The sequence below is a fragment of the Sciurus vulgaris genome (genome assembly GCF_902686455.1).
Source record: "Sciurus vulgaris genome assembly, chromosome: 11".
Lineage (NCBI taxonomy): Eukaryota > Metazoa > Chordata > Mammalia > Rodentia > Sciuridae > Sciurus > Sciurus vulgaris.
In genome coordinates this window covers 62,737,317-62,752,697 of record NC_136472.1, presented here as the reverse complement: position 1 = coordinate 62,752,697, position 15,381 = coordinate 62,737,317, and the positions used below count along the sequence as shown (strand labels likewise).

The 15,381-nt window shown below is 33.8% G+C and overlaps 1 protein-coding gene across 2 annotated transcripts in view; it reads left to right on the top strand.

Moving 5' to 3' along the window:
• Positions 1-15,381, top strand: part of IPO7 (importin 7) — a 55,647-nt gene that overhangs the window by 23,894 nt on the left and 16,372 nt on the right. Inside the window, exons 5-14 of one of the 2 annotated variants that reach the window (XM_079104277.1) lie at positions 1,616-1,772; positions 4,384-4,473; positions 7,141-7,235; positions 7,352-7,436; positions 9,536-9,670; positions 10,416-10,515; positions 11,265-11,341; positions 11,489-11,605; positions 14,650-14,739; positions 15,142-15,307. In XM_079104277.1, the coding sequence (XP_078960403.1) occupies positions 1,616-1,772; positions 4,384-4,473; positions 7,141-7,235; positions 7,352-7,436; positions 9,536-9,670; positions 10,416-10,515; positions 11,265-11,341; positions 11,489-11,605; positions 14,650-14,739; positions 15,142-15,307 (1,112 nt within the window). The remainder of the gene's footprint in view (positions 1-1,615; positions 1,773-4,383; positions 4,474-7,140; positions 7,236-7,351; positions 7,437-9,535; positions 9,671-10,415; positions 10,516-11,264; positions 11,342-11,488; positions 11,606-14,649; positions 14,740-15,141; positions 15,308-15,381) is intronic. The other variant, XM_079104278.1, reaches the window with a different exon arrangement.

Below are 15,381 nucleotides of genomic sequence, written 5' to 3'. Positions count from 1 at the left end.
TGTCTCTCTCTTTCTGTTGGAGATCCAAACCCAGGGTCTCATACATGTTAGGCAAGTACTGTACCACTGAGTTACATACATCTCCAGTACTGAACATTTCTCTGAAAATTTATCTTGGTTCTCAAGTCACCCAGTAAGAAACAAAGAATATAGCTTATAAAGAGAATCCTCATTTACTTTAAAAAAAAAAAAAAAAAAATTTAAATTGTAGATCAACACAATACCTTTATTTTATTTACTAATTTTTAATGCCATGCTGAGGATTGAACCCAGTGTCTCACATGTGCTAAGCAAGTGCTCTACCACTGAGCCACAACCCCAGCCCCAACTTGTTAAAAATGTACTCAGATACTCAGTTCTTTTTGGTATTTGGGATTGAACCCAGTGGTATTTATCACTGAAGTAAACCTCCAGACAGTTTTTGAGACAGGATCTTGCTAAGCTGCTGAGACTGGCCTTGAACTTGATACTCCTGCCTCAGCCTCACAAGTCACTGGGATTACAGGTGTGATCCACGGTACCTGGCTCAGATATTCAATTTGTAAATAGATTTTCTCTGAGAGAAGGGTACCGACAAATAAAACAAGGACCTGTGATGAGAATTAATTTAAAGCAATTTAAAATAATCATCTATTCCAAAAAGACAAGCTTTGACTTTTATAATGATGATTTCTATAACCAGTAATATATATTTTACAAATCCAGTTTGCCTAATGTCTCCTTAGTAATGGAAACTGGCATTTTGTTTCTATAATTTTAACCCATAAAATGGTTATTTGATTTTTAAAAAAACAAACCAAAATATAAAAATTTTGTTAAAATGACAATATATAGCAAAAAGGTCTCAATTAGGTTAGCAATTCTTTACCCATAATCCCTAGAGCAAAGTGGAATGCAGAATATTTTGGATTTTAGAAAGGTAATAAGGTCATCATAGTTGTTAAATAACACTGGTACTGCGTTCCACAGTAGTACCCAGTAGTCCAGCATATTACAGTAACTGAAAAATATGTGAATGTTGACCCAAAATGGGATAAATGAAGATTGTAAATAGTTTGTTGAGATATGCATTGTTACCAGATGGATGGTAGATCTTCTGGATTAACAGTGCTTTTAGATATAAAATATTTTCTGCTTTATACATGCTATTTCTGCCTTGATGGTGTTTGTATGTGAGTAACTTACTGATGGTAACCTTTAATTGGTTTTAATTATTCATCACTACTACTGTTTTAAGTTAGATCATTGTAGTTCCTTATTCGTACCAGTTTTCACACTTAGAAACTAGGTAGTGATTTGGATCTCACCTGCTTAGGTTCACAAAGATATTTAACTTTAGTGACTCATTTCCCTCAATTCTAAAAGGGAGAATACTAATGGGGGGCTTGAATATTATTGACCTCATCATACATGTTCTGTCTGTAGTAGATACTCTATTATTCAAGGTTTTACTCAAGTTGCTTTTGTTTGTGGTTTTGTTCCAGAATAGGATTTCTTTTTCTAAATGGGTTAGAAAGAGTTTACTTCTATTTGTGTGAAAAAATGAGTAGTTTTTATGTATGTATAAGTTGTGGAAATAAATTCTTACAGAATTAGTTTGTATTCCTGCCCTTAGGTACAAGAAACCAGAAGAGCGGAGTCCATTGGTAGCAGCAATGCAACATTTCCTGCCAGTTCTAAAGGATCGTTTTATCCAGCTTCTTTCTGATCAGTCTGATCAATCTGTCCTCATCCAGAAACAAATATTCAAGATCTTCTATGCTCTTGTTCAGGTAATTTGTATAAAGCAGTTTTTATATATAAAGTCAGTCTACACTTACCACATTAAAAATTAAAGAATTTTGGGCTGAGGCTATAGCTTAGTCACAGAGTGTTTGTCTAGCCTGTGTGAGGAACTGGGTTCAATCTTCAGCACCACATAAAAAGAAAGAAATTAAAAATAATTTTAAAAAAGTAAAGAATTCGAGTATCTGAATAACGATTCCATTTTGAAAAAATAAATTCAATGAATGATTTGCTTGTTAAATAGTATGTTGCCAGAATTAAAAGCCTAATTCACAACATACATAAAACAATCCTAATAAATCCTAATTGTAAATGGGCAATCTTAAGTTCTCTTAGAAGTGTTCAATGCTACAATATTAGGCTTTTAATTTTTTGGCAGGCGCATAAAGTCTTGCTATGTTGTCCAGTTGATCTTGAACTTATGGGCTAAAGTGATCCTTTTGCTTCAGCCTTCTGAGTAGCTGGGGCACCACCATTCCCATCTAAAATTCGTAAAAGATTTTTTACATAATTTTTTTTTTCTTTCTTTTTTTTTTATTGTAAACAAATGGGATACATGTTGTTTCTCTGTACATGGCGTAAAGGCATACCATTTGTGTAATCATCAATTTACATAGAGTAATGTTGTTTGATTCACTCCGTTATTTCTTCCCTTCCCCCCACCCCTCCCACCCCTCTTTACCCTCTATACAGTACTTCCTTCCTCCATACTTGCCCCCCTCCCTAACCCTAACTCTAACCCTAACACTAACCCTTCCCTCCCCCCCATTATGTGTCATCCTCCACTTATTAGTGATATCATTCGTCCTTTGGCTTTTTGAGATGGCTTATCTCATTTATTTTTTAGTTGTAGATGGACACAACACATTTACTTTATTTATTTTTATGCGGTGCTAAGGATTGAACCCGTGCCTCATACCAGGTGCATTACCACTGAGCCACAATCCCAGTCCCGTTTTTTTTTTTTTTTTTTTTTTTAATTAAATACATCTTTTACCTTAAGAATTTGAGCCAACTTGGTGTGGGTTCATGCCTGTAGTCCCTGCACTCTGGAGGCTGAGGTGGGAAGATCTTTAAGCCCAGGAATTCGAGACCACCTTGGGGAAAATAGCAAGACTCCATCTCAAAAACAACAACAGTAATAAAAAAGATTTCATGAGTCTGAAAGCACATTTCTTGACTACACTTAAAAATTTATCTTCAATCCCTAGCACCGCAAAGAAAAAAAAAAATCATTGCTATATATTGTTCTAAATCTTCCTGGAACACAAAATACCCACTACGGTATTGGTTGAATCTGTATTGTTAGTGGAATGTATTTATAAAACATTTTTAAAACTCAGGTTCTGCTTTTTTTGTACCATATTGCTATAGAAGGATTTGTTGCATTTTATCAGGACCTTTTGTTTCAAGTTATACCATTAAGATTTGTGATTATACCTCTCCTAAGATGTACTTGTTTTTACTTTGTTTTGGTTTTGGTAGTACTGCAGGTTTGAACTACATCTCAGTTCTTTTTATTTTTTATTTTTGAGAAGGGGTCTTGCTAAGTCGCAGGGCCTGACTTCAAACTTGTGATCCTCCTGTTTCAGGTTCCTGAGTAGCTGGGATTACGGGCGTACACCACCACACCCAGCTTGCTAGGTCTTTAAAGATATTCTCATTATCTCCTAGTCTGGATCTTCCTTACATAATTCTCCTGTTAAGTGATTTGAATGGACAATATCTGTAGACTTTTCATATTTTTTCTAGCTGGTAGGATCACAATTTTAGATTAAAATAATCCTTGACAATTGTCAAAGCATAGAACAAAATAAATACGTTGTCTTCCCAACTCATTCTTAGACCAGCATATCCATATATCAAAATGTTTCGCTTGTGAAAATACATGCCTTAAAATCCTAAATAGAATATTCATTTTAGCAGCCTACTGAAAGGATTTATCCCAGGGATGCAAGAATGAATCAACAATAAAAAATTAATTTTTGTGATTAACTCATATGAAGAGAAAGACCTAGGACTGGGGTTGTAACTCAGTGGTAGAGCACTTGCCTAGCACATGAGAGGCATTGGGTTCCATCCTCAGTACCACATAAAAATAAATAAAATAAAGGTATTGTGTCCATCTACTAAAAAAAAAATGTGTGTGTGTGTTTATATATATATATAAACACACACACACACACAGATCTGAGACCTGTAATTAGTTTTGGGGTTGCCGGAGGAAAGCATTTGATAAAATTAGTAACCATTCCTGCTTAAAAACACCAAAAAAACCCTGTTAGAATTGTAGAGTAGAAATTTCCTTAACTTGATAAAAAGGTGTTTACTAGGAATTTACAATGAGTATCATAACCTTATATGTGAAGATAAGATGTAACCCCAGTAAGTTGGGAACAAGACAAGTGTGCCCATGGTCATTACCAGTGTTTTCCATTATAGACAAATAAATAATCAAAGAAATTTACTTATTAACTCATGTGATTATTTGGATTGAATGAAAGTCTTAACATAGGTATCGTGCAAAGATAAATGGAAGTGGGATTTCATTTAGTAAGATTCAAAAATATTAATTCCTGATTTTTTTTTTTTTTTAAGTATACACTACCACTTGAGATGATAAACCAACAGAACCTGACAGAATGGATAGAAATTTTGAAGACCGTTGTCAACAGGGATGTACCTAATGTAAGTTTTTATGTGTTATATTACAAAATATAAATATTTAATAATTTCTTGGATTTTCACTGGTAGTTCCTGTAACATTCTTTATGAACTTCTGTAATTCTTGATGCATTTTCTCTAGATACATAGATTTCATTTCTTTATACCAAGTAAATTGTGAAGGGTTATTTCATATATCATTGGTTAAGTGATTGTGTGTATTTATTTCATCCTAATTCTACTGTTTCTTAACTTCTCTTTTGTTTTATGGTACTGGGACTTGAACTCAGGGCCCTGTACATGCTTGGCAAACAGTTTACCACTGAGCTACATCCCCAGCCCAACTCACTTCTTAACTAAATGAAGAATTAAGGGCTAGCTGGGTGTGGTGATGCAAGCCTGTAATTACAGTGACTTGTGAGGCTGAGGCAGTAGTAAGGCAAGTTTGAGGCTAGCCAAGGCAATTTGAGTGGACACCCTATTTCAAGATTAAAAAATTTTTAAAAGGGCTGGAGATATATAGTTCAGTACCCTGGGTTCAGTCCTTTGTACTGTCCTCCATCCCCCACCCCCAATCCTTAATTCTGGATTTTAGTCCAGTAATTTGTCAAACACCTATAGACAGAGGAAAAACTTCATTCACTAGTTGGCAAAACAGTGCACTTACATTATTTAAAAAAAATCTAACTTTATTATAATTTATACCATAAAATATATCTGTTTACCATATAATGCAGTGGGTTTTGGTAGAGTTGTCATATTTTACATTTTATCACAAGTTTTAAAATTACCATGTTTCTATATAATCGAGTTTTTATTTTCCACATTTTTTATTGGTGCATTATAATTGTACATAATGGTGAGATTTGTTGTATATTCATACAGGCATACAATATAACAATATAATTTGGCCAATATCACTCACCATATAATCTAGTTTTATAAAGGGGATTTATGTTCCTGAATACTAGTATGTTTTAGATGCTGTTATATACTTTGCTTATTTAGTTCTCAAAATAATTCTTCTGGCTTTTATATTAAACTAGATATGGAATGATCGTGTAACTTCTTAGCCAGTGTAATATTTATTAATTGACTAGCTAAGTTCTTATTTTGCAGTTTACTCTCCCCCCCCCTCCCCCCCATACTGGGATTGAACTCAAGGTCTCCAGCTATGCTAAGCATGCACTTTGCCACTGAACTATATTCCCAGTTCTTTCTTTCTTTCTTTTCTGATTGAGCTATCTCCCCAGCCCCCCAGTCCTTTTTTTATATGTGTGTGGCAGTTTCTTGCAGTACTGGGAATTGAACCCAGGGGCACTCCACTGCTGAGTTACATACATTTTTTTCATTTTGAGACAGGGTCTTGCTGAGTTTTTAGGACCTGGGTAAGTTGCTGAGGCAAGTCTTAAACTTGCAGTCCTCCTGCTTCAGCCTCCTGTGTTACTGATATTTGTTTGTTTTAATATTTTTAGTTGTCAGTGGATCTTTTTATTTTATTTATTTGTGGTGCTGAGAATTGAACCCAGGGCCTCACACATGCCAGGGAAGCACGCTACCACTGAGCCACAACTCTAGCCCCAATTTGTCTTTAAAAAATGTAATCAGCTCAGAAGACAGAATATTTCTCTCTCTCCATAGGAAATTAGGTTGGTATGTATTTTTAATTGGTACAAAATATAACTAAAATGTCTTATACATATTTTGCACCTTTTGGTGGTATAATTTATATTCAGTAACATTCGCCAGATTATAAGTAAATAGTATAGTGGGTTATTTCAATTGTGTGATCCACGTACCAGTCATCCCAGAATGTTTCTTCTGTCATCTCTTTTCTAGTCATCGCTGTCATTGTTCTCATTATGGAACAGATTTTGCCTTGTATATTACTTAATATAAGCAATCTTATGTTTCTTCTTTTGCTTAATATGTTGATGAGATTCTTTCACATTGTATAGATTATTTATTGTGAAATAGTGTCCCTGCGGGTAGATATACCTCAACTTATTATATGTTCTCATGTTGATAGGTAATCAGGGTGGTTCTCACATGTATTTTAGATAGAGCCACAATGAACATGTTTGAGTCTTTTTATGATCACATGTTTTCTTTCTTTTATGTAAATACCAAAGAATGGAACTGGGTCTTGGGTAGGTGTTGGTTTAACTTTATTAGTAATTTCCAAAGTGACTTTCAAAGTGGATATAGCATTGTGCTCACTGGTGGTATATGAGAGGTTCTGTTCTTCTTTTTTAGTTCCTCATTAGATCAGTGTATCAGCTCATTCATTGAATGGTTGGATAGCAGTCTTATGAAAATGCTGTAATTAAACATTACCTTATTAGTGAATATTTAGGTTCTTGACACTTTTTTACCATTACAAATAGTATTTTGAATATTATATAATACAGCATTGTTTTTACTGATACATCTGAAACTAGATTTTGGAAATGGGCTCTCTTTAGCCTTTCTATTATGAACTGTTCTGATTTTGATTAAGCTATTGTCATTGCCTTGACTTTATATTATTATTTAGATCATGACTAAAATCTTTGATTTTAATTGTAAGTGTGATCTATTACAAAAGGTCAGCATTAGAGCCACATGCACATTTTGAGTCTGTTTTCCCTCAAGCTTTTCCTTGTAGATAGTATAATCTCTTACTGTTATTAAGTAAATATTTCTTTAAAGGAAACCCTTCAAGTTGAAGAAGATGATAGACCTGAGTTACCGTGGTGGAAATGTAAGAAGTGGGCTTTACATATTTTAGCAAGACTTTTTGAAAGGTAAGCTCTTCTCTGTATTTAGTGATTTCAATTTATTTTTTTAAAGCTTTTTTGTTTTTATAAGTGCAGATACAAATGATTATAAAGAAATAACGGGCATGTTAATGTTCTGTTAGATATGGAAGCCCTGGCAATGTTTCCAAGGAATATAACGAATTTGCTGAAGTATTTCTGAAGGCGTTTGCTGTTGGTATCCAACAAGTAAGTCTCAAATAAGTTTTTCTAAGTAGAAATACATTATTTTAAAGTTAATTTCTGCCTCATTTCTAGTTTCTTTTTCATCTGAAGGCTGCGTGTTTGAACCCTACAGCAGTTCTTGAATGTTTTTGGTCTCAGGACTTCTTTATGATCTTAAATGACTGAGGAACATTCATTTACAGGATTTTACTTACTGATATCTTGTCATATAAGAATTAAAACAAAACTGAATAGTTAAGTGGGGCATGATGGCACACACTATAGTTCCTGCTCTTCGGGGGGCAAAGGCACAAATGTCACTTGAGCTCAGAAATTCAAGACAGCATGTGCCAACAGCAAGATCTAAACACACCCATTATTACATTTTAATGTAAAAAAATATTTTTTCTTTAGGGAAAAGTAACTTTTCCAAAATGAAAATGTTTCAGAAAAAGGGCCTATTGTTTTTTACACATTTTTTTCATAATATCTTTAATGGGTGGTTTATTAAAACGAACCTGGTTACCCATCTGCTTCTGTATTCAGTCTGTTTTAACTCTGGTTGACATTAAAAACAACATAGTGGCCTCACAGGTGTGAAGTTGAAAAAGGGAGATGACTTCAGATAATTATGGAAAAATCTTGAAAATCCCACTAGAATTTGTCTATGATAGTTTCTTCAGTAATTTAGCAAGGCAACTTAGTGAGACCCTGTCTCAAAATTTAGACAGGTTTGGGAACATAGCTCAGTGGTTAAGCACCCCTGAGTTCAGTCCCCAGAACCTAAACCAACAACAACAAAAACTGAAACTGAACATTTTACATTAAAGCATTTCAGTGTATATTGCATTCTGAGTCTCTTATTTACACATGATTTTATAACATCTTGGACTTGGTATTTGGTGAGTATTTATTCATTGGGTTAATGCAGACTTTGCAAGTGTCAACACATTTGACTGTACAATTTAAAAAGAAAACCATGCTTGTTAATATCACCACTAGTCTTAGCAGATGTATCCTTTTAATATTAAAAAGCTATCAAGCTAATGGTGGTGAATCCAAGATGTCTAGAATTCTAATTTTTGCTTGAAAACGGAAATTTAAACTAATGTTGTCAATTATTTTCTTTCAAGTGACAGGCTCATTTTGTTTATTTTTGAGAAAATTCTGCCATATGTTCAAGTCTGAACTATTATTTGTTCATCAGTTCTTTGAATCATAAAATAGTGTTTCATGGAATAAGTAATTATTTTAGTTTGTTGTTCAGTCCCAAAGTGCTATTCTTCCAACCATTGTAGTTTGTAAAGTGGCAGATGAATGACCTCTGTGTGTACTTTCTCAATCAATAATTTAGTAGTTATAATATTTCTGGTTCGTCAAGGACATTCATAAGGAAAACTTGTTGTACAAGTATGTGGTTTAGTGCTACTTCCTTGATTCTTGAGGTATCAAATAAGCTTTAGTACCATGAAGCAAATGTCAACCCTGTTTAAAAAGAAAGGCACATGACATTTTGGATTGTTATGAAATTGTTCTAATCTACTGGATCCTCTCTGATCAGGGTCTTAAGGACCAAGAGAAGTCTGTGAATCACAATGAAAATTGATGTGAAATATCAAGTAGAGCTAGAAATCTTGATAAATAGTTAAATGGATAGTTAAATAGTTAAATAGGTAGGTGAGTGTTTTGGGTAGGTTTTCCTAGAAGATGCTCATTAAGACAGGCCTATCTCAGAATACCGTGATAGTTGAATAGGCAGCTTATGTTTTTCATTTTATACTTAGCCAGAAACTAGACCTTTGACATAGTCTTACTTAAATTTGTTTATGAAATAACCGTCTTGGGCGTAAACATATTTCTTCACATAATTTCAAAAATTACTACTTATTAAATGAATGAATTTGTTATTTTGTGATGATGAGATGGGCATTAAGATAAATGTTATATTGGGCTGGAGATGTTGCTTAGTGCTAGAACAGTTCTCTAGTATATGTGAGGCACTGGGTTCAATCCCCAGAACTGCAAAGGAAAAGAAATAGTGTCAAATGATTTTATTGACATATAAGTAGTTAAAATTTTTATTTGAACTATGGTTTTTGATGGAACTTCTTTTTCCCCCAAAGGTTTTATTGAAGGTGTTATATCAGTACAAGGAGAAGCAATACATGGCTCCTCGAGTTTTACAACAGACATTAAATTATATAAATCAAGGAGTTTCCCATGCCCTTACCTGGAAGAACCTGAAGCCTCATATACAAGTAATACTTTTGTACCTGCAATGCTTTTAGCAAATACAATAGAAATAACATTAATTGCCATAAAGTTTGAATTTTGTTTCCTAGTCTAGTTCTGTTGATTATTTTGATATTAAAAGGAAATGTGACACTTGAGATTGGTTTCCAGGATAATTGACTTACCTACTATAAGTAATTTTTTGTTTTTACAGCTGTAGGATTTGAAAGACTAAAAGTTTAAATTGAATTACTTCAGAATACTTAATGGGGTACCTATATAACACTTAAGGTCTTATTTTATAATCACCTCTCATAGAGAAGGTGAGAACTCATAGTTAATCTGGGAGTGCTTTATTAAAGTTTTGATTAAGCTTTAAAACACAGACAAGGTTTGTGGATTGTGCCTGTAATTTCAGGAAGGCAAAGGAAGAAGGATCCTAAATTCAAGACTAGTTGGAAATTAGTGAGAACCTATCTCAAAATAAATAAGGACTGGGGGTGTGGTTCAGTGGTAAAGCACCTCTGGGTTCAATCCTCAGCAAATAAGTGATGCCCTAAGCAACTTAGTAAGACCCGGTCTCAAAATGAAAAAAAAAAAAAAAAAGTGTTGGGGATGTGACTCAGTGGTTAAGTGTCTCTGGGTTCAATCCCTGATACAAAAAAAAAGGAAGAAAGAAAGAAACAGAATTATTTTTGTTTTAGTACTTCAAGGAAATTTGTCAGTTTAAATTTGAAAGCTAAAGGCTATTACTTAATTTTTAAATTGCAGGGCATTATCCAAGATGTTATTTTTCCATTGATGTGCTATACAGATGCTGATGAGGAACTTTGGCAAGAAGATCCTTATGAATATATACGCATGAAATTTGGTAAGGAATTTTTACTTTTAGAAATAATATGTCAGCAGTGAAGGTTAAAGTGATTATGTGTAGCTAACCTAAGTAGTGTTATAACTCATCTTTGGTACTAAAAAACGTTTGTTCTTTCTATTCCTTTTTAAGCCTTTTTAAGGTTTTCATCAATTATGACATTTTATTGTAATTTTTAGCAGACATGAATTACAGTAGTGTTAATTATTAAGTTAAGATGATTGCATATACTTCTGACTTATGCCAGAACTGTTAGTCAAGATTACTCCTTAACACTGTCTAACCTGTGCTTTTGGATCCCATGTCAGTCATCATATGTGGAGGAATGAAAAAGATGCATACTGAAACCTGGAGTAACATATAGTTCCTGCATGGAACTAAAGAGTTGTAATTTGGCTAATGTTGAGTATTTGTCCTTTCTCCTACCAGAATCTTCTATACTTTTTGTAGTCTGTACCTTGGTCAACCCTATTTTGAAAATTCTTGAAGTGTTTGTTTGTTTGTTTTTTGTATGAAAGAATTTTATTAAAAGTTGGTGTGTTACCATTTAATTTATATAAAAAGGACATGAACTTAGGCGTTTGCAAAGTTGTCTGAAGATTAGGATTCATTTTCTTATTCGCTTTATGTAAGATATATCAAATTTTAAATGCCTTTTTTACATAACCTAATCTATAAATAACTTATGAAAATGTTTTTGATGAAATTAAAATTACAGTTTTCTGTTGTAATTTTAAATTTTTCTACAGATGTATTTGAAGATTTCATTTCTCCTACCACTGCTGCCCAGACGCTTTTGTTTACAGCCTGTAGTAAGAGGAAAGAGGTAATTTATTTAATTTGCAGATAACTTTTGCTCCATTACTTAAAATTTGTTCAAATATACTCAGTTTTAAATGCTAGTAGTATGAGCCATTTGTTAGTGTATTTTTAAGGAGTTTTGAGATAAAGTATTACTGATCTCTCAATCTAGGTACTACAGAAGACTATGGGATTTTGTTACCAAATTCTTACAGAACCAAATGCTGATCCTCGAAAAAAAGATGGAGCCTTGCATATGATTGGCTCTTTAGCTGAAATACTTCTGAAGGTATCTTTTTTTTTTTTTTTTTGGTAATGTGTGTGCTTATGCAAGTAGTTTATTTAAATTCACAGTTTTATTGAGGTACAGCTCACATTTGGAATTACCCCTGGGTAATTCCAAACATTTTCATCAATCCCAAAAGAAACCCTGTGGACATTAGTAGTATCTCCCCATTTCATTCCCAACCTGCTAACTCTATGGCTGCTCCTTGTAAACAATTGCCTGGATTTGTTCTGGACGTTTCATATAAATGAAAATATAACATATAGCCCTTTGGAGTGCCTTTTTTCTTTTTGTATATATACAGGGTTCATCATGTAGCATTTGTGTTTCTTTTTGTTGGTACATTTGTTGACATTTTGCATTTCATTGATTCATTCATGAGTTGGTGAACATTTCCTTTGTTTCCACTTTTGGATATTATGAGGAGTGCTATGAATATTCGTGTACAGTTTTTTATGGGAACGCATAGGTTTTCATTTCTTCTGGGTATATACCTAGGAGTTTAAATTGGTGGTCATACTTTGAGAAACCACAGGACTCTTCCAAAGTTGGTGTACCGTTTTATGTTTCTACCACACTGTATGAGGGTTTTAATTTCTCCTCATTCTCACCAGTACTTATTTTCTTTTTTATTATGCCATTTTAGTTAATGGGAAATGGCATCTCATTGCCATTTTGACTTCCTATGTCTCTGATTGCTAATAGTGTTGAGAATTTTTACTGGACATTTGTATATCTAACTTGGAGAAATATCTATTCAAATCATCTTTCCCTTTTCTTCCCCCCTTTTTAATTGGTCATTTGTTTTTATCATTGATTGTTTAGAGATCTTTATATACTAGATACTTTTATTTAAAAAATTTTTCTTTTAAATTGTGTAAATGCTCTGTTAGCTTTCACAATCAACTGAGAGACAAAAACAAAATAATGGTTCATAGGCCAGAGTATAGATTTTGGTTTATAGGCTGGAGTGTAGATTTTATCAATATGGATACTATAAAAATATACTCTTATATAAATATGATTTGCAAATATGTTCTTCCGTTTCTTGGGTTGTCTTTTCACTTCCTGTATGATGTCCTTTTTCCACCACCCTTGTGAAGTGAAGGATTGAACCCATGGACACTCTACTACTGATCTTACATCCCCAACATTTTTTTCTTTTTAACCTGAGACAGTCTTGGTCAGTTGCCAGGCTGGCCTGGAACTTGGGATCCTCCTCTATCAGTCTCCTGAGCAGATGAATTTATAGGTGTGGGCCACTGCATCTACCTCCCTTTATGCTGTCCTTTAATGTTTTGATAGGATTTTTATATGATATCTGATTTATCTACATTTTCTCTACTTGTTTGTGTTGAAAGTGTTTGTTTTCATACAAGGTTTTGTGTCCCACATACCCATTGTTAGCTGCTGGCATACGGGGGTTTGAACCCATGGAAGCATTGCCGCTGGCTATATCCCTAGCTGTTTTTGTTGTTGTTGTTGTTATTGTTGTTGTTGTTGGAGGAGATTGGGTCTCACTCAGTTGCCCATGCTAGAATATGTGATCTTCTTACCTCAGCCTATCAAGTCACTGGGATTACCTGTGTGGCTACTAGATCAGGCTGAGTTTTTTTGGTACATATTGCAGGATAATTGTTAAAGAGTATTTTTCTTCCAAAATTTATAGATCATTAGGGCAATTGCAAACATGAATGTGTTTGCACTTTCAGGCTAGGCACGTCATGATTTTTGCCAAAAATTTCGTGTAAAGAATAACAAACTGGATTAGTTTGTGTTTAGAAACCTGAACTCTATTATATACATTGTATTTGACTTCATAAATAAGATCTACAATGTTTTTACTTTGAAGTTAATAAATCCTACTTACTCAAGATGTAAGTCTTCAGTAATTGTACTTTCCTACTGCCAGAAACCTTGCTGCACTGAATTCATCTCATTTTTTGTTTTTCTACTTTTTCTGTGTATATACCTTCCTTAATGGTAACATCTTATCTCTGTATGGCGTAATTATCAAATCCAAGAAATTAATGTTGATACATTATAATCCACAGGCATTTTTCAGATTTTAAAAAAAATTTATTTTTTTAGATGTCAATAGACCTTTATTTTATTCATTTATGTATATGTGGTGTTGAGAATCAAACCCAGTGCCTCACACATGCTAGGCAAGTGCTCTACCACTGAGCCACAACCCCAGCCCCATTTTTCAGATTTTATAAGCTTTCCCACTAATATCTTTTAATTTTCATTTAATGTGCAGTTCAAGGAACTCTTAAAACCATTGTTAAATAACCATTTAGGAAATACTGAAAGTATCTCTTTTTCTGGTGACGGTTTGGCTCTTGAGAATTGAACCCAGGGCACTTTACTGAGCTACATCCCCAAACCTTTTATTTTTTTGAAACAGGGTCTTGATAAGTTGCTTAAACCTTGATAAATTGCTGAGACTAGCCTTGAACTTGTGATCCTCCTGCCTCAGTCTCTTAAATTGCTGGGATTACAGGTGTGTGCTACCACTCTTGGCTTAGTAGATGTCTACTTTATTAGTTTGAGAGCAACATATTTCTCAAGCTACATTATGTTAGATACTTTACAAAGAGATTGTTTTCATTATAAAAGTTTCATGAGAAAAAAGTAAAAAGTAACCATGCTGTCTTTAAACATTGTTTTTATTAAAATTTGGTCTAATAGCTTGTTTGCCTTTTTCTTTTTAAATCTTGGGTTGGGTTGGGCAAGTTAGGCCTTGGTAACCATTTTAAAATTTTTATTTTTTGTGGTAGTAGGAATTGAATCCAGGACCCAGCACAGCACTTGCTAGGAAAGTACTCTAACCACTGATCTACACTCCCAGTCCTCTGATTACTTTCTAATGAGGTGATTTTAAACATACAAAAATGTATTGGGGCTTTGGATCCTAGGGGGTCAAAGGATTAAAGTAAATGTATGTTGTGACATCAATAGTCATTTTAAACATTAGTCTGTCTACTTAGAAGCTGAAATGATGGTTTTGGGAACTATATCCAAATAATTGTTTATATTTACAGAAAAAGATTTATAAGGATCAGATGGAATACATGTTGCAGAATCACGTATTCCCTCTCTTCAGCAGTGATCTAGGCTACATGAGAGCAAGGGTATGTTTCAATGCTATAATATTTTATAATATAATATTTATATCCTGTAATAAATGACTGTGGGTTTTTATATTTAAACTTTTTAATGTTCACTTCAGTAGCCATGTTTCATGTAAGACTTCTGATTAACATAAATCTTTAAATGGCTGCTGTTAATGTGTGCATGGTTTTCATCTGTGTCTGGTAGCAGTGTCTGTCTGTGTTTTGCATTCAGATCTTGCTATCCACACAAATGTCTTGCAGCCAAAGAGTAACTTGGGATCATAGTACTGGTCTAGTGTTGTCTATTTGGACACATCTACCACTAGCCAGCCTCCAAATTCCCGCACAGTGAACTCTAGAAAGAGATGAGCTTGGGAGAATTTAATGTAAGATTTATAGTCATTGTGTTTTTTTTAAAAGGCTTGCTGGGTACTTCACTATTTTTGTGAAGTAAAGTTCAAAAGTGATCAGAATCTCCAGACAGCCTTAGAGCTTACAAGAAGATGTCTGATTGATGACAGGGAAATGCCTGTGAAAGTAGAAGCTGCCATTGCACTTCAAGTGTTGATCAGCAATCAAGAAAAAGGTAAAGGATTCGCTTGTCAAAAATACCGAATGTCTTTGTGCCTAGTTATACAATACATACTTTTAGGAAGTTGA